At 49.4% G+C, this 18,580-nt stretch overlaps 7 protein-coding genes and 1 pseudogene across 8 annotated transcripts, besides 1 other annotated feature; 2 read left to right on the forward strand and 6 right to left on the reverse strand.

Annotated features, from left to right (window-relative positions):
* Positions 1-74: 74 nt before the first annotated feature.
* Positions 75-1,570, reverse strand: NCS54_00931400 (annotated as a pseudogene). The gene is made up of 7 exons: positions 1,467-1,570; positions 1,339-1,411; positions 1,064-1,272; positions 876-1,012; positions 657-820; positions 344-619; positions 75-131 (listed from the first exon to the last, which is right to left on the reverse strand).
* Positions 75-1,570: a sequence feature.
* Positions 1,571-2,061: 491 nt separating this feature from the next.
* Positions 2,062-3,691, reverse strand: NCS54_00931500 (Hypothetical protein; the record flags this gene model as incomplete). The annotated part of the gene is made up of 4 exons (XM_053154666.1): positions 2,062-2,737; positions 2,805-3,213; positions 3,265-3,600; positions 3,658-3,691. The coding sequence occupies 4 exons, from the start codon at positions 3,689-3,691 to the stop codon at positions 2,062-2,064; spliced, it is 1,455 nt and encodes a 484-aa protein (XP_053010641.1).
* A 580-nt stretch (positions 3,692-4,271) lies between these two features.
* Positions 4,272-5,357, forward strand: NCS54_00931600 (Hypothetical protein; the record flags this gene model as incomplete). Its single annotated transcript, XM_053154667.1, has 2 exons — positions 4,272-5,170; positions 5,231-5,357. The coding sequence occupies 2 exons, from the start codon at positions 4,272-4,274 to the stop codon at positions 5,355-5,357; spliced, it is 1,026 nt and encodes a 341-aa protein (XP_053010642.1).
* Positions 5,358-5,693: 336 nt separating this feature from the next.
* NCS54_00931700 (Lactamase-B domain-containing protein) lies at positions 5,694-6,776 on the reverse strand (the record flags this gene model as incomplete). Its single annotated transcript, XM_053154668.1, has 3 exons — positions 5,694-5,977; positions 6,027-6,419; positions 6,473-6,776. The coding sequence occupies 3 exons, from the start codon at positions 6,774-6,776 to the stop codon at positions 5,694-5,696; spliced, it is 981 nt and encodes a 326-aa protein (XP_053010643.1).
* A 1,860-nt stretch (positions 6,777-8,636) lies between these two features.
* NCS54_00931800 (HET domain-containing protein) lies at positions 8,637-10,622 on the forward strand (the record flags this gene model as incomplete). Its single annotated transcript, XM_053154669.1, has 1 exon — positions 8,637-10,622. The coding sequence occupies one exon, from the start codon at positions 8,637-8,639 to the stop codon at positions 10,620-10,622; it is 1,986 nt and encodes a 661-aa protein (XP_053010644.1).
* Positions 10,623-10,639: 17 nt separating this feature from the next.
* On the reverse strand, positions 10,640-11,681 carry NCS54_00931900 (Alpha-galactosidase; the record flags this gene model as incomplete). The annotated part of the gene is made up of 2 exons (XM_053154670.1): positions 10,640-11,011; positions 11,061-11,681. 2 exons carry the CDS (start codon positions 11,679-11,681, stop codon positions 10,640-10,642), a joined length of 993 nt encoding a protein of 330 aa, XP_053010645.1.
* Positions 11,682-13,867: 2,186 nt separating this feature from the next.
* On the reverse strand, positions 13,868-14,548 carry NCS54_00932000 (SesA domain-containing protein; the record flags this gene model as incomplete). Its single annotated transcript, XM_053154671.1, has 1 exon — positions 13,868-14,548. The coding sequence occupies one exon, from the start codon at positions 14,546-14,548 to the stop codon at positions 13,868-13,870; it is 681 nt and encodes a 226-aa protein (XP_053010646.1).
* A 2,384-nt stretch (positions 14,549-16,932) lies between these two features.
* Positions 16,933-18,192, reverse strand: NCS54_00932100 (Hypothetical protein; the record flags this gene model as incomplete). Its single annotated transcript, XM_053154672.1, has 1 exon — positions 16,933-18,192. Exon 1 carries the CDS (start codon positions 18,118-18,120, stop codon positions 16,933-16,935), a length of 1,188 nt encoding a protein of 395 aa, XP_053010647.1. The 5' UTR covers positions 18,121-18,192.
* Between the last annotated feature and the right edge of the window lie 388 nt (positions 18,193-18,580).

Here is an 18,580-nt window from a genome sequence, read left to right on the forward strand (position 1 = left end):
ATAGGCACGGCACTATGACAGAAGCTTCGGCTGCAATAAAAAATTATGGTAGGGCGAATGAAGTTATTACTTACTTGATCTTGCGATTCTTCTCCTGACAGGAACAAAGAGTTCTGGGCACAGTTACTAACCTAACAATGTTAGCGAAGTTTTACTGTCGTCTTGTCAGGTCTGTTTCATTATATATGTATATTTGATTAACCAGTCATTAGATTCATTTCCTAGCTCTATCGCCTGAAGTTCCCTCCAAATCCGTTCTAACCCGTTCCCTCAGTGGGATCTCACTATTTGAGGGCCCGAGTGTCGGCAAACTACTGTTGCCATTTGTCGTTATAGTAGGTACACTAAAATCAAAATGGTCGAAACCACGCGAGGCTCTCGGGGTATAAGAACTGCTTTGGTTTGATGTGCTGATGTGCATAACTTGACGAACAAGAGGCCAAGTCAAGGGGAGGTTGGCAGCAATGAGTGCCGTTGAAGATTCGCGAATATACCAGACAGTCCAATCAGCCCCAAAGGGGTCGGTGAAGGAATAGTATTTATTCAAAACGGCGGAGACAATCTGCGGCACGGCGTGGTTAGCAACATGGGTCGTATGGTTAGTAGACGAGGTATCTGGCTAGGTTGGCCGTTAGCAGTCATCGATATCCACATACCGTAAAGACGCCGACGGTGTAGATGCAGCATAGGGCCACTTTGATCTTGGCTGTGGCATTGGATTTCAGAAATAGGGGCATGGGAAGTATGATGATCATGATGTCGGACGAGATGTTTAGGGTTGCATTCGTGATGAGGTGATGTGTTGCGGTTGAGCATTGGACTACATAGCATTAACAACAAGAGACTTTGTGCAAGTCGTAAGGGGCAATAGATACCATTGTCGGTAGGGACAGCCCAGTACTGATTGAAAGGGCGACACCATACTCCAAAGTATAGGATCTCCATGACGACAAACCCGACAATCACATACACGGCAACTGCTTTAACGGCGCGATTGTACGTTAGGTTTGTCCTGTTCACGATTAGAAAACGACCAGCAGACCATATATGGAAAGCAACCCACGTTAGTCGGTTATACATGAGGAGCAAACAGCACTTGACGAGCCAGGTCACGGTGCATTGGAGCTGCTCTACAACAAGGATGAGTTTGGATCCGAGCCGGCGTTTATCGATCTCATCTGGTGTGAGGTCGACTGCTTGAGTAGGGTCAATGAGGTTGCTGCTCGTGTGGGAAACGATGTTCATGCAGGCAATGAGAACCGCGTCACAGGCCTGGATTGCCAGACAGACCATCAGTCAGAGAGGGGAAGAGCACGAGGCATGACTGCGAGCACCAACCATAGCAAGAATCATCAGGTAATCATCAGTCTGATACTTCTTGACTGATCCCACGACCAGCCGACGAGACAGGCTGAACACGCAAAAGTCAGTAAGCCACAGGTGAAACCACAGTCCGGGAAGCTTACAGCCGGGCAATGACGACGAGCCATGTGACTCCGTACCAGATCCACGTCTCGATGGCGAGACGCGTCATGTCTTGGAGAGCGGAAGCATGATTGAGGTCCAAAGAGGGAATGGGGTTGCGGCTCACGCGAGCGGAGCACGGAGAAGGAGGATTTTAAATGAGGTGCAGGGGATCCGAGTCAGGGGAGACGAAATAAGCTTGTGATCCAATGAAGAGGCGAGGATGACGTAGTGATGCTTGGCTAGAACTCCATCGAGCCGAAGTGTGTGAGCCGAGTATTTTCCGAGGATATGAGATGGAATGTTTGAACTGGTGGTCAATGGGGTGAGTTGAGCTTGAAAGTGTAGAGTTGGCGTTGAATGTTTGGCTGTTGCATCGAATTACCGTTACAACAGTCAATTCTCTGGTTCGTGGAAGAGAATGATGGTAGGTGGCGCCTAGCAACCTTAACAGTTGCTTAACAAATTATCCAGCCACGCTTATTCTTGCATTCAGCCACCGAAGCTCCAACTGTCTCACAGGCTTTTCTGCAGTGGCTGGTTCACTGAGAAACAACAAAACGTGGCAAAGAATGCATGTGAAGGCCAACTACGATTCTATTTGGCAAATTTCTCATAAACTCCCTGCCCAGGGCCATCATAGATCCCATCAATCCACAGGACTTCTTTAAAGCTCGTCTTGACCTCACCCCATGACGAACCAAGACAAGGCACCATCATCTCAGACAGCATCATCGTCAACTCCTCATCCTGCAAGTCCAGCGCTGACATGAAGCCAACAAACATGGCCCATGCAAAAACCCTCATCTCTTGTTCATTCGCTGGCTTAAAGGTTTGGCAGCTTGTGCGCAGTTGAGACCCTAAAAAGGGATACTGCAGCTTGACTTGGGGGAGACGGAAGAGAACAACGGTCAAGTAAGCCAACATGGAGAGTCGTAAAAGCTCTGCAAATCGATTGTCGATTCCAAAGTCGAGCAGCAAGATGCGATACTGCAGAGAGGTGAGAAGGTCCTGAAAGATCCCGGGCTGTATCTTCTGGTGCGACTGGAACAGGAAGTTGACGAGCTGCGAGAAATCCTGAACATCTTGGAAGATGTAGTATAACCGTCTGTCGACTGGTTTGATCAGACGACGAGTGCGCAACATGGCGGTCGAGGGGATAGGTCTCAGGCGCTTCAAAACTGGACAAGACTCGAAAAATGAGTCCCACGAGACGCCATCTTGGAAGAAGTATGGTCGGGAGCCTTGGGAAATTGCCATACTCAAGTCGACTCTGTTTAGCAACGCACCGTTAGCACAAGTAGCTACTTCGCAAGCCTCAAGCCTAGCTGCACACTCACCGACATATCTTGACCTGGAGCTGTTGGGCATGGCTGAAAGAACCGATTCCCCCACGCAACTCAACAATCCGCTTCAGTCCATCGGTATGTGCTCTTGCAGCCTGAACGTCCCCCGCTATTTCGCAAAGCATGGCCATGCTCATAACCACGGCTACCGTTGAGTCGGCAAGTGCCATCTCGCTATCGGCTAAGCGCTCATTGAGGAGTCTGATGGCCTTGAAAACATGGTAGTTGGTGCGAAGCTGTGCGGTACGTCCAGCTGCAATGTCATGAAAAGAGCTGATGGTAAAGAGGAGAGCGTGGAGGTATGCGGCATCGTTGGTCATCCAGCCGAACCAGTTGGTCTCGGAGGCGTTGAATTCGCAACAGAGATCGAGAGGGTACATGAGCTCTCGGATTGTCCCAAAGACTGCAAGGGAGTGAGTTCATGATTTCATGTCCAAGTATTTGATTCACTTACAGCTGGCGATCATTTGACGGGCAGGCCTATCAACCTCATCTGCAAACTTGACAGTGTCCAGCACGTTTATCGAGAAGGGGAACCACGGGCAGGTATCCCATCTGCTGTCATCACCACATCTCTCAATGAGGCCACTAAGGTGACCAAGAGAGTCAGCTGGAGATGGCGATTGTGATCCACCCGCGGCAGTGGTGTGAATCCAAGATCGGGGAAGCCGAGGTGGCTGGTGTCCGCGCGTGTTCTTCCCTCTCATCACATGACGTCGGATGAGTTTGCGATCCGACGGTTTAGGATTTCCCTTGGAATCACTCAAGACGAACTCGAATCCCTTGGATGCTAACAGAACAGTTCAGCCTAGATGAGGTGAGCAGGGTATAGAGTGGGGGAACATACCGGGACGTGGGGCCGGGCGTCTTCCTGGCGCCATGTGATTGACCTCCAGGAGTTGGTAAACTGTTCTTGGCTTCTATGAGATGTCGACTGGGCGATTTAGTAGTCTTGGATCTAAATGAAAACTGCAAGGAGGAGGCAAACGCGGATGATGTGGAAGAAAGAACGTGTCTATCTCCGAGAACTCGACTTCGTCGTCAGCAACATTGCATAAACGTGATGAGGATGCGTGCCAAGACCTCGATTGTTTTCCTATTTTGGCTTAGCTCCCAGGTCCAGAGACGAATCCCTGCTCTGATCCTTCCGATGACCCGGCCAACTTGATTCGTCTCTTTGGCTTGGACAGCGCCAAGACAAGATTGTTTGACAGAAGAGGATGTAGTCTCTATTGTATGAGGAAACAATCGAGGCTTGGCGATTTCGATATCCAGAACTCTCATCTTCGGTCCTTGCGGACTAACTGGAACCAAGATAGTGAAACCAGATCCCAAGTTCCCAACCATGACATGGCCTGCCCCTTGCAGGTTATAAATTCTCGAAAGCAGCTCTTCAATCTGCTCATGCTTTGATATCCTCACTCATCTTTATTTGAAACGGCTTCCCTCATATCATCCACAATGACTGCCTCGTCTGACCTCCCTCTGCTCTCACAAAGTCTGATGGGACTCTTCTTTTCCTCCCAGTGTGAAAAAGCCCACTTCCCTCCCAAAGACACCAACCTCAGTGGCCAGACAGCCATCATCTCTGGAGCAAATGTCGGCCTTGGCTTGCAATGTGCCCGCATGCTCCTTGAGTTGAAGCTATCCCATGTCATCATCGCCAGTCGGTCTCTCCAGAGGGGAGAAGCAGCCGCCGAGTCACTCCAAAAGGAACATCCTTCCGCCTCCGTCGACGCCTGGCAGCTGGATATGGCCTCATATCAATCTATCCAAGACTTTGTATCTCGCTGTGCTACCCTTTCCCGCATCGACTTTGTCATCTTCAACGCGGGTATCACCAAGCAGAATTTCGGCCTGGCTGCGACCGGCCATGAGGAGGTCTTCCAGGTCAACTACCTGTCCACTGTTCTCTTGGCTACTCTCTTGCTTCCCAATCTCAAGGAAAAGGCCCCGGATGGTCGTCCTGGTCGGCTCACCATCGTCAGCTCTGGCCTGTCAATGCACACCAAGTTCCCGGAATCCAAGGCATCGCCCATCATCCCTGCATTTGACGACAAGAACACTTTCGATGGGGCTGAACGCTACAATACTGCCAAATTTCTCCTCCACCTCTGGATTTACAAGCTCGTCGAGTATGTGAGCCCCGACGATGTTGTGGTCAACCTGGTGGACCCTGGGTTTTGCAAAGGCACGAATCTCCAGAGGGACATTCATGGCGTTGCCAAGGCCTTCCTCTTGGGAATGAAGTCCATGGTAGGACGCCCGATTGATGCTGGGGCCTCGACCTATATCGATGCTGCTGTCATCAAGGGCAGCGAAACGCACGGCAGCTTCATCATGGACTGGAGGGTATACCCGTAAGTTATTTCAGTGATGGAATGGCTGTGCAAAACGGGCAAGCTGACGCGAATTCCCAGATATGGCCAGTTTTTCTACACCCCCGAAAGTAAGACAGTTTCACAGAAGCTGTGGGAGGAGACCATGACGGAGCTTGGTTTCGCAGGTGTACAGCAGATTCTCGACCAAATGAAGGTCAAGGCTTGAAATTCTCTCGTGTTATCATAAGCTCCTAATTATCACTCCTTTTAGGTTCCCTTCTTCGTCTCTTTGTTTTCAGTGGTATTAAGAAATAAACGATTGGCCTCTATCCTCTCTCCGAGGTGATATAAAACCTCCTTACAACACCAAGTCTACAATCACTGGGAGCAATTTTTTAAAGTTGATCTTAGCCACATGCACTTTACAACAGCATCTCTGGAAAGACAAAAAGAAAACACAACATTAATGTCAAATACGGTTCTTCGTTGTTGGCCAGACACCTGGCTGGAGGCAAACATCTAAAAATGATCCCTTCTCCACGACTTGCGCGCTGCTCCCAAGTCAAAGTCCGCATCGCTTACGCATCTCTTCGACTGCTTCCGCATTGTTCCGTAAGTCTGTAAAGCCAGCTGCACTTCCAAAGAAAGAAATGCGCCCATTTCCATCCTCATACAGTTCCGACTGCTCTTCTCGATTGATGCCCTTATCTATCGGCTGGATTCTTTGCTCAACTGCAGCCAATAAAACTCGGTCGACCTCCTCAAGCAGCTCCAGAGCATCTTCGTTACGGGTGTTGTGGCCGCATGCCATTCTCACTCGCGGTACAAACGCATCGCCGGTAGTTCCTATAACTTCTGTCAGCTTGAGAGTCTTCAAGGGAGCAAAACTCCTTACCAGCTTCTTTATTCCATCCCTGAACCAGCTTCTTCATTTTTCCAATGGTCTTACTATAGGTGGTGACATTTCCCTCTCGCGGAAACAAGATAGCTGCCCACTCATAAATGGAGTCACCGACAAAGAGAAATCGCTCTTGGTGATCCCATATGGCCAGTTGGTCCGGAGTGTGGCCGGGTGTGTGGTAAAGCTTTAGCCCCAAATCCTCACCTTGACGGTTTACCAAGCTTTGGCCATCGTTGGCCCATCCTGTGACTTGGTAGTTTGGTGTCTCCATACCGACGAAGCGACAAAGAGAGGATTCTGGAAGGCGGTCTGGGCCTTGAATGAAGTCTTTGTCAAATGAGCTTGCCCAGATCGCACTCTCGCTGTCTGTGAATTCTTCTATGCCGCCTAATAAGGTCAGTGTTTGAACAACTGCTTGGGGTAGTCCGTGGAGAACCAACCGACGTGATCATAATGGCAGTGGGTGCAAATTACGACATATTTCCTCGTTCCATCCTTATTCAGTGGCTCATCTTCGTTATCAGAGACCGGATAAGTCTCGATAAAAGTCCGCAGAGATCTGAGTTCAACGGTTGGGTCCTTGGCTGCGCCGCCACAGCCAGTGTCGATCAGTACCAAACTATTCGGAAAGAGTTTCGCGTAAATGAGTGGATTCTCGCTCCATTTGTCGTCCTCACAGATGACAAAGGTTGTGTCGTTGAGTCTGCTTGCAGAGAAGCAGGTCGTTTGCGCTGTCGGAGACATGATGCTTGTTTGGAGGAGGTTGCACGTCTTGGTTCATGAGTCAAGTCACAGACAAAGCCAGGAGTCGCTCCTACTGGGGTTTTGTATGATTGCCGGCTTTAACCGGCCGACCAAACCCCATGCTGATAAACCCAACTAGCGATAAGCTTACCTAAAGAGGCTAGTTTTTTCCCTTCTCTCTCACATCAAGCGACGATAGAGCCCGAGCACCGGGTCAGCTGGCAGCCACCAACAGCCCATCCGCCAAGAAGCCGTTACTCACCAGAGACCTCCCTGGGAATCATTTCTGGGAGCAATCATGTTTCAAGAATTCTCTAAGAGAGCAGCCTAAGTTGGACTAAAGTGAGAGCAATTAAAGAGTGCCGCATTTGAACTACCTAAGTTTGTCGGGGCCATAAATTCCGGGACCAAGCAGTACTGTCAACCTGATTTCACTAGCTCCCTGGCCGATTTGCTAGAGTTTCTCTCCTATAAACACGAACATGGCATCATTTCTACATGTTTACAAACGCACATTCATGCAGTCGACGCCATTCAGCCTATCTTGGCCCACCAGGCAATAAAAGTGAAACTTGAGACAACTACGCTTAGTTAACGTGACGAGGAGCATTAGTTCAGGCAGGATACCGAGGTAGATAGATTTAAGAGAACCAGCTAAATAGTACAAAAGTTCAAAGGTATTCTCTGCTACAAATTTCCATATTGTAATATTGTGCGTAGATTGGATACAAAAGGCGAGAATGATGATGCCGACAGTTGGTGATGCTTCATGAGTGGACATGATCGTCTTGGAGGTACGTACCTACCTCCAAGGAGGTGGCACCTGTGTTTAAGGCGCGTGTCAGATTCCACCTGCTGATTGGTCCGTCTAAGAAGAGTGGAGCAGCCGACAGCCACAATGTTGCAGCGCACATGATCCCCTAACCATGTGTGCTCCGTGAAATTATCACCATCATCACTACTTGGTCATGATCACCTGGACCTTACGATCAGGTTTGACGCCCTTTCCTGACACGCATACTTTACTCTTCATGTGATTTCATTTTATGTCGTCCATGTTTTTGGTAACTTGACACAATCGTGTAAGGCCAGACCAACATGGGATCCGCCCTCTCGCATTCTGCAGGGTAGGGGAGAGTCCTTCACTTCAGGAATTTGAGGGAGTGAACACGGATTCAGCCCTGCAAAGGTCAAAAGCTCTGACCACGCAGCATCTCCACTGTCTACTGATTCTGTCAACAGCGTACGACTGCAAAAATAACGAGTTTCTTAAGGGATACGGGTCACCTTGGTTATTCCCTGACAAGGACAAAAAGATAGCTCATCCAGCAAAAACATACAACAGCGGGGATTCGCTGGTCGTCACCGACCCAACTACTAATCCGCCCCTCACCGGCTTATCTATGGGAGAGCGGACGGGATCCCGAGTTCTCCGGTAGGTATGGTCGTATGTGGCAGAGAGTGAGTCTGTATCGAATTATGGATACCCCTTTCGAGCTCGGAGTCAAAAACCTCCTGCTCAGGGATGGCAATGTGGTTCAAACCCCGTTAGCCAGGTAGCCATCGACGACTCTAATTCATCTATCGCCGAGTTTTAGTTATGTTACTACATCAGAGGCAGTCCGTTGTGAGCTTGTGGAACTTCAACACCAAGATTCGCATTGGCCAAGAGTCCAGACCACCATAGCCCGGACTTGACCTGCATCAGCGTCACATCGGCCTGTTTTGCTTCAAGAGTGGGGTAATCTGTAATCAGTCTTGCTGCCCTCGCTGACCGCTTTCGCCGACACAAGACATATTCCAATTGTCAGCTTGCAGGTTTTGGTCAGACATAGCATTAAACACTTGATGAGTGCCAAAATGAACGAGGAATTATACCAGGCCTACGCTGGAGAGATCCTGGAGGAGGACGATTCATTTCGCCTCATTTCTCTACAACCTGGCGACCACGACGAGCCATTGATCCTACGTCTTATCAACACTAGACTTCAGGACCCTCAACCATACGAAGCCGTTTCTTATGTTTGGGGAGATGCATCACGCCAGGTACTGGTACGAGTTGTCGATAAGGATGGTGAAGAAATCACGATGGGCGTCACGCCCAACTGCTACGCTGCGCTCCAGCGACTGCGAAAGAAGGATTCCGCTCGAACCTTGTGGATTGATTCCATCTGTATCAACCAGTCGTTGAATGCGGAAAAGAACCATCAGTTGATCCTCATGTCACGCATCTATCAGGAAGCAACTCGAGTTGTTGTCTATCTTGGCGAGGGCACCAGCGACACGGACGCCGCCATGAAGTACATTGGTGAAGTTGACGATCCTTCCGACTACGGAACTGGCGACTGGGACCTGCCGTCGGCGATTTGTGATAAATCTTCATTAGATGTTTTCTTCGAACGACCTTGGTTTCACCGTGTCTGGGTGCTACAAGAGATTACATTTGCAAAACAAGCCATCGTCATTTGTGGGAGTCAACAACTAGATTGGCAAAGTTTCCTGACGTTCTATCAATGGAACATAATGAACCGAACTGTTGATAAGCTTCCATACTCGGTCCAGTACTCAACATCGCCCGTTTCGGAGCACGGTGGATGGATTTGGTATGTGGAACGACTCTTCAGGATGCTCAGAGACACAAGACACTGCGGCGCGACCGATCCGAGGGATAAGCTGTATGCCATTATTCCTCTGCTGAACCGAGATCACGACCAATTGTCTGTGGAGATAGGCGAGGCGATGGAGGAGTGGGAATGTGACAATGAGGATGAAGTCCAAGACATGCAAGCACGCCGACAGAGGATTCAGATTCCAGTCGATTACGGCCTTTCTGAAAAGGCCGTCTTCACAGACCTTGCCGTTTTACTCCTACAAACTGTCGGTTTGGATACCCTCAAAAGCGTCATCAAGCACCCGCAAATACCTGGCCTTCCCTCTTGGGTCCCCGACTGGAGCACTGCCGATTCGAACTGGTCTTCACAAAACCCACCGAGGGAGATGGGCTATGCTGCTGGGTTTGACAGAGAGCCTGACTACCTTTTTGGTCGATCAAGATACAGACCCGAACGACTCCAGACTTGGACTGTCTCGGAATATTCATCTGCATCGGGGGACATGTCGGCGCAACTTCACCTCGATGTGGTCCAGGTCGGCCAGATAACGACGCTCGGCGATGTCTGTGACATTGAGAACAATGTCTTTCCGCTTGCTCAGTGGGAGAGCCTTGTACCAAGCAAGGAATACCTCAAGAGCAGGAACCCTCCAACGAACCTCTCAACCCAGGAGATGGTGGACTGGGACAATGGACCCAGAGGACTCTCACCGTTCGTCAGAACAGTTTCTGGAGAAGACGTAGTCTACCCCAGAGTTGTCAACGAGGCCGTCGAATTCATCAAGTTATACGGCGCCAAAAACATGACCAAGGAGGAGGAGGAAGCCAAAAAGGATAATATATTTTGGGAGGAAAGTCATGAGAAGGATCACCTCCCACTCAGCGAGATTTTGAAAAACGGTTCTAGCTACCAAACACAGGCTAATTTCATCCTCCGGATGTGCGATGGCAAGAGATTCTTTGTGACCGACACTGGGTTCATAGGACTTGCCCCCGAGCGAGCCCAAGTCGGTGACGTGGTTTATGTCGTCAAGGGAGCTTCTGTCCCCTTTGTTTTTCGATCCATTTCTTCAAAAGGGACAGATGCGGGTTGTGAGGGTAAAGCTGAGGAGGGAAACAAGGCCCCATACTTTGAGCTAGTGGGCGAATCTTTTGCGTTTGGAGTCATGACGGGTGATGTATGGCCTGATGTGGCGGAGGGGACCAAGAAGGTTGAGAAGATCATTATTCGATAGTAAATTCACCCGATGGACTAGCAATACATAACCCAACTATCCAGATTCATCTTCTTGATAACCTTGCTGAACCCTTTCGACCCCTTAGCAGCACCAGTGACTGAGCAGATCCTTTTTTTGTCGGCGGTCTTCACCTTTGGTGCACCCGCTGGGTACTCAATATTAAAGACAGGTTTACCAGCTTTGATGTAAGGTGCATATAAGTCGCACTCTGAGTATCGTATGCAAGACTCGTTGATGCAGAAACCGACATATGGGAGAACCTGCTTTGTGATGCTTCCTCCGTTCTTCATGCCCGTCGTCATACGATACTTTGCTGCTTCTTTGGAGAGAAACTTGACGTATGAGATTGTGTCAGCTTCGGTTAGACCCAGGCCATTATCGGCTTGCTAAAGAAGACGTCAGCGATAGCCTCATGATCTACGGGTCATGACTTACGTAGCCATCCAAGTTATCAGGATCGATGGCGTCACAGCCCTTCTCGGCAGCCAACTTGATACGCTTTGCCATAATGGCCCGTACTGAAGGGCTGTTGATGTTGACGTACTTTTCGTCCGGCCATCCACTCAACGTCTTGCCAAGATCCTTCTTCTGGAAGCTCTTCCTGTCATCGCGCCAATTTTCCCAAGATCCAGCGCTGAAGTAACAGATGACGTACTTGCCTGCTTTGTGCAGAGCGTCAAAAGTCTCCTTTGAGTTCTCGAACAAGTCTACGTCGTAGATGGGGACGTTTGGCTTCAGGTTCTTGGCGCCACCTTTGGGGATCTTGATGACCTCGGAAAGAACGATTTGCCAAGGAGTGCCGACTTTAGGCTTCCACAGCCCTTCGCGGGTAGTAACGCCGCGAGGAGAAAGCGCTTCAGCCGCCTGGGCGTTCGCGATGGAAGGGACCGCGAGTACAGGAACAGAAGATGCCACAAGGAGAATGACACTATTGATGAGGTGGTTCAGCTTCATTTTCGATGTCGCAGCTTGCTTGTAGATGGAATTGAAGGCTTCAAGTAGACTTGCCCTGATAACTACAACTAGAGTCAAGACACATTTTGCGAGGCGCGCCATCTTTGACAACCCTATTTATTGCTGGTCCTGGCTGCCACAATGTGCCACCCGTTGTAATCACGTTCCTGTGCCCATTGCACAATAAGCATTGAGCCTAAAGCGGTGCCATTTCCATTCCACAGTTCGAATAATGCGGGCCTCAACAAAGAAGTCGAGCCAGACTTCCACTCCTGTCTTCTTTCAATACACTTTCGAGATTGGCCTCAAGGTCACGAAAAAACACCTGTCAGATTTGGTTGTGGCCACCGCCGAATCGTTCCGGCCATTGTTGCTACCCCAGAGCGCTGGTCAAAGGATAACTTATAACTGATTTCTGGACAGAGGAATGTGATGAGGGCGAAAACGGACTTGAAATGTGATCGAGTGTTCTAGGCTCTTGTTTAGCTTTGGCTCTGAAACACTAAAAAAAAAAAAAAAGCCTTGATAGTGCCTGACAAGCATCATGGAAGATATTGTTGACAGTGGCCTTTTCGACAGCCCTCACGATGGCAATTGTCATGCTCATTTTTCAGCACAATATTGGTGGTAGACTTAATGCGATAACAACACAATTATGCAAACAGGCAAGGCCTGTCCAAAACCAGTCCTGACACTGTGTTCGCAAAGAAAGTTGCTAACAAGGATTGCCAACCGTCACCTGAACCAAGTGGGCATTGGGGGATCAAGTCATCTCGCTTCAGAGCCTCTTCTCATTTCCGACTCGGCACCGCGTCTCTTCCCCCGGTCATAGATCCGCTATTCTTACCTCAACAAATGAAGCATACGTAAGAAGTAACAATAACCTCCCGCCTCGCCGAAATCCCCAACGTTATTGGCCGATGCTGCCGAGAACGCAGTCTCCAGGCACCCGCTCCGCCTCAGGGAGCCAGGCATCGACGTGGGCCTTCAACATCTATAAATTGGCAGTCTCCCGTCGTCCTTTGCTCGTTTTTTTCTTTTCTTCTTCATACTTACCTTGTTCCGGTTTCCCTAGCTCAAGATTTGGGGACACCAGTTTGGAGGGCCTGCATTGCACAGCGCGGCGTCATTCCATGCTCCATTGTCCTTCGGGACCATGGGGGGCGTAATTTTTGATTTACCACTTTTCATTGTGGTGGTCGCTTTATGCGACCTCATGAAGAAGAGTACCTCTTGACTTGCTCCGACCATGTTAAATGTCTAGAAACGTCGCCTTTTGTGCTCTTCTGCATCTCACTGGCTTGTTGAATATCCGGGCGTGTGCGGAAAATATTGCAAGCATTACAAGGTGTTTGATTGTCTTGGTGATAAGTTGCCTGGCTCCCCTGTCACCTGGGCTGAGGGCAAAGAGAGACGCTGAGAGAAATCCTTTATATTATTATCCCCTAAAGATAACAGATAGGTTATACTATGAATAGGCAAAGCAGTTCTAAAGCATTGCCTTTGCTACGATATGTCTTTAGTTAATTATCATGCCTAAGGCGGTTAGGTAACTCACACTCTTGATGTTCTGGTGTCTTGTTTATTTCTCGACCCGGGTGCCTGCTTCTTTGCCCTGTCCTCGCGAGCTGCGGTAACATTTTGGCTTTTCCTATCTATGAGTTCTGCTTCGCCTCGCCAGTTCATGCTCCTCTGTCTGAGTGTGATCCCGAACCTTCTCCCAGGCTCAGCCGACGCATTCCGCAACCATTTCAATCGATCTTCAAGCAATTCCCTTCCTTTCCGAGTTGACGGAACATTCTTTCTGTCTTGGCCCATCCTTAATGTCATGCAACATTTGCGTATGCAACTGTACTGACTCCTCAAGCCTGTCCATCCTCTCAAATAAAGCCCCAAACAGAAAGACAGTCACCAACGTCTCCCTATGGTCATGTCCGTCGACCTCCTGCTTCTTTTGGATGTTGCTTTTGAAGATGTCGTAGGCTTCGTTGTAGGTTTCTCCGTCGTTGCTCAGCATGGAGGCGAGGTTACCCTCCGCCATCAGCACGTTGATGTGCCTGGGTCTAAGCACTTCAAGCGTGGCGGTGAATATTTCGCGCTGAAGAACCCTGTTTTCCTTGCTGATGAAGGACCTGGGCTAGAAACGCCGTGCAGTCGATGGTATTGCTATGTCGCCGACCCAAGATGCGCTCACTTCGAGCCACCGCCTCGCGTTGCATGACCTCTGATCTTTGCAGGTTGCCCGTAGCCACAATCACGTGAGCAAGGTCGCTCAAAACGTCAATTGTTTATGGGTTATCTTCGCCTAGTACCTCGGTTCGAAGTTGGACGAGATGCTCCAACATGGGAACCGCCTCTGGGTTGTGACCGACGATGGCAAGTGACCATCCATATAAGCCTGTGCTGACCATGGTATCGACATGCCTCTCGCCGAGATACTTCATGTTGATTTGCATTGATTCCTGGAAACGAGATCGCGCTTCGTCATACCTGCCTTTCCAGTGAAGGTATCGTCCCGATGAGTTGAGAAGCCTTGCTCTCGCAAGCTCCACCTCTTTTGAAGGTATCTTGAATTGGTGTTGCAGCATGAGCTCCCCATGAGGAAGAAGAGACTCGCCGAGTGTGAAGTACTCTGCATCAGGGTGCGAGGTCTGTTTAGGGAAGCGCGTTGCCACAGAGCTAAGAGCTGCAGATGCCCATCTCTCTGTCTCGGAGGGCATCTCCTGGTCAAGCCAACACCTCGTCGCGAGTTGTACCAGCCGATGTGTGCTGAATATTGCATCTTCCTCATTAGCATCGACAAACGAGAAAGCTTTTAGTGCTACGACAGCGTCTTGGAAGCCAAACTCGTCCTCGTCCTCATCCTGGAGGAGAATAACGGGAACTCCCTGATGTTGAAAGAATGCCATCACGTACAACAGCTCGGCCGCTCTAGGGTTCGATTCTCGGATCGCTTCAAATGATAGCATTCATGTTTTGGCGACCGACTCCATTGAGCTCCCCGGACGGCCATGATCTGAGAACTCGTAGCTAAGAAACCTCATCTTTGTTACGTCGCTTTTCCGATATATCTTCAAGTAAGGTCGTACCCCTTTTCTTCTCTTTGCCATAAATGCGCTTGCTTGAGTAATTGCCAACGGGATGAATTCCAGTGCCTCTAGCAACTCAATCAGCAATTCTTGAGGAGTATCGCTGGGTAATCGCTTCTTGGCCAGCTCCAGACCTCGGCCACTTGCATCTCTCGAATGACGATAGGCTTTGCTGGGCTGGCCACATCGAAAGCAATGTCGCTGCTTCTGGTGGTGAATATCAAGGAACCTCGTGCACAATGAGGTATGTACTGTGATGGTATCTTTCCGGTTCGCATCTGTGTGCTGAAAAAAGCATCCTGGTCATCAACATTGTCCACAACCATTAACCAAGGACCTTGGTGTCGGAACTCAAACCAATCCTTCAATACTGCGAAAGAATCTGTTGCTTGTTCTTTCGAGACGAGGCCGCACTGAGCGGCCATTCGATTCAATGACTCCTCGAAACGTGCCGCTGTGGCAGCGTTGCACCAGAAGATGCTGCATCGCTGATCTTTCTGCCGTTTTCGATAACAATATTCTAAGGCAATTTGGGACTTTCTTTCACGTGTTAGAAGCAAACCACGTGAGAGCCAGAGCCGACTCACCCAATCCCTCCCAAACCGTAAAGAGCTATTTTTGGCTGTACTCCCTCTTCTACAGCCAAGGCGCTCTCAATCTCCTAAAAGATAGCGTCTCTTTCCACGAACGAAGGGTTCTTGTCATAAGGAACTAACCAATAAGCCTGTTGGTACGACGGAGGCTTCTTGAACTTGGAGTTATGGGTGAGATCAACAACCTAATGCAACGTCAAGATGCCGACATAACTATTCATGGCGGCGGCAATTTTGTTGATTTTCTTGTCATACTTTAGACTACTCAGTACTTTTTTCCGTCTCTCCCATCTTGAGTCTCCGGCAGACGGCAATGCCTTCTCGAGGATCATGTCCAGTTCTTGGGCCTCTGAGAGGCAACCTTGGACAACACCGTGAAGAGCAGCTTGATCTCGTATAGCGGTATAGCTGCTGTCAGCTTGTATGCGTTGTAAGTCGGTTAGAACGAGAGGCAGAGCAGTTTTGATTTGTTTGAAGGCTTGTGGCATATCATCTTGTAGGGCAGCACTGCTGAAATCGACAAGACGTTTAGTGAGTGACCTTGGCGCTGAGTTCCACTAGTTGGATGATGCCCGCCACCACTGTTATCTCCTTGTCAGCTCTAGGTCTGTTATGGATGAATATTGGTGTATGGATAGCCGATTGCGCTGGCCGGTTCCATGTGCGCGATCGTGTATGAAGAGGGTGAGTGATGAGTTGGCGGTATTCTGCAGGATTAGAACCTGAAAGGTCGAGCGCTGTCGCCTTGTTTACCCCGGGTCTGACTCCCACTGTTTTTGACCGAAAGAAAGCGTAAGTAGGATACCTGCACAAATGTGGCTTGGCTGTATCAGAGGAATTGAGGGATTTTTTTGGTCAAAATCACACGACAAACCTCAGGTCAGGTTATTGGTAACGGCTCCGCAACCCCTGTGACTCTTGACATTTGTGTGTCACAGTACGCGAACCCCACGCTGGAACTGAAGTGATTGGGCGGCTCCAGGGTTTACTGCACCTACTTGCCGTCTTTCAACTGCGTTTGTCTCTCTATTTGCAGTAAGCATTTACCCATATTTGGCAGCGAGTCTTCAATGTTGTCACCGCCAGAGACTGTGCTGGAACCCAGGAATATGCTTATTCTATTATTGGAAGTCTGTGAATCATACACCCTAAAGCACCTCGCTCATCGATGACACTGACTCAGGCTGCCTGCCATTGGAGCTCTCTTGGATCGAACGTACAGACGCCTTCATCTCATCATCCGACATATCCGGGGACCCCTAGAGTTTAGCTTGATGCTCAATGTCACCATAGTCAAAGCCACCCGGTTCGTGAACCATCTCCTTCTGTTCTTGCATGTCCAGAGCATTACCGTTGGTGTCTAAAAACAAATCTATGTGTATCACACCGCACAGGAGGAACTGACTGATATGTATCACGGCTTATACCATGCCATGAGTTTTTGCGCTATTGATCCGTGTGTCTATGGGATGCAAATATCGTAAGTATCGCCAATAATGTAGCTAAAATGAAATGTCAATCCAGGTCATCAACCGTGACCTCTGTTTTTCAGAACTTTCCAGATGCCAATATTCCCGTTCTGTATCTTAATTTCGTCAATCTCATGAATGCCCAGGCCATAAAACAAAGGAAAAGTATAATCTACCCATCAATCCAGCATGCCCTATGTGCCTATGCACGTCGCCGTGATGTTTGACGGCTTCTACCGCGCTTATGCAACGGCGTAGAACGCTTCTTCGTTGCCTGAACCAACTCGAGCGAAGACTCGTTGGAGTGTCTCCTCACTAGTTCTGTAATGCCATCTTCCTTGGGAGCCTCCTCAATCATGGCCTTTTCCTTTTCAACAGTAATGACTCTCTCCTCGGTCTCGACCTCGGCCTCGATCAGGGCTGGCTGAGGCCCCATGCCTAGAATTCTGGGCGATCCGTACTCTGGTGGCTTCTCGGTAATACCGCACCATGTCATGGCCTGATTCCACCATCCGAGGGGCGGTGGTGTCCAGAAGCCCACATCCGATGTATAGTACTTCTGATCCTCGGGGAGGTTGAGCCATACGAAAGGCCTGTTGCTGTTGATCCGGCCCTCGATGACGAAATCACCAATCTCGTCTGGGATCCGGATACTCTCGGGAATTAGGATGGATTGATATGCTGGTATGATGAGATGTAGCTGAATGGGACGGCAGTGCTGCTTTTTGCGCCCTTTTCGGAGCTCTCTTTCGGTGATGCGTTCCCGGGCTGCCAGCATGAACATGAAGACTGTGTCAAGCTGGTTGGTGTAGCCGCAGAAGCGAGGGTCTAGTGGTTTCTCCTCGACGAGGTGGAAGAACTTGGGGTACCAGTCGGTATCTGGATGGTAGAGAAAGAACCAGTGTTCGCGGTCTGGATCGACAGTAGTCTGACTCAAGCGCTCCCGAATCATGTCGTAGACGTATTGAGGAAAGTCTCGCTGAGCAGTAAGGGCTGTCTGAGCTTCAAGACTCTTTCCCATATCTCCTAGCTTAGCAGCTATTAGGTTGAGGGCTTGAATACCCTGGTATGTCTGGATAATGTTGGCACCCATGCCAAGTGTTGTAGCCACCATGCTGAACTTGCTCAGCAGCCTTGCTGTGTCGACCAAGGACTGACCCATGATGTGCATCTGGGGCAAGATGGTTTGGGCGCTCCTGACCGTGTCGGATGCATTTAAAAGGAGACTATTGGTGTTTTTGACGACATCTCCAACCTTGGTGATCTGATAAGCGGCTTGGACAGTCTTGACTACTGGTGACTCCGCGGCGAGAGTGGTGGCGGCCTCGAACGCCACTTTTTGTAGCCTCTTGTCGCGAAGGGCTCTCGGAATTAGGTCTTCTAGCCCCATATTTGAAGAGCCAGAAGTCCAAAAAGTAAACAAGGTCAGGATCGGTCTCGAACGAAAAGACTCGCAGGCGTGGTGTAAGGATGAAGATGGAGCAGGGAGCTGACTACAGGCGAAAAGGCGGTAAAAATAAGTCATGCATGATTGGACTGTCAAGGCTGGGCTGGAGTGCTTTAACCAATTAGAGGACGCCATGTAGCTGGGGTGGCGGCCCAAGGAGCTGACGAAGCCCAGCCAGGGGTCAAGAAATAAACAAGACCAAGCACTTCATTAACTCCTTTCAAGGGCTGTGACTCTTATGACGAGTATATTTACTTTAAAAAGACTAAAAAAAACATGTTGAGATAAGGCACTATTCCAAATCTCGTCTACAAAGTTCTGCTGCTTTTCCTATGATTTTACTGCTATCCTTTGACAGCTTGTTTTTTCTTGACCCACACAGCCTGAGATCTTGGATAAAGCA

This window comes from Fusarium falciforme, chromosome 7 (assembly GCF_026873545.1).
Source record: "Fusarium falciforme chromosome 7, complete sequence".
NCBI classification, from domain to species: Eukaryota; Fungi; Ascomycota; class Sordariomycetes; order Hypocreales; family Nectriaceae; genus Fusarium; species Fusarium falciforme.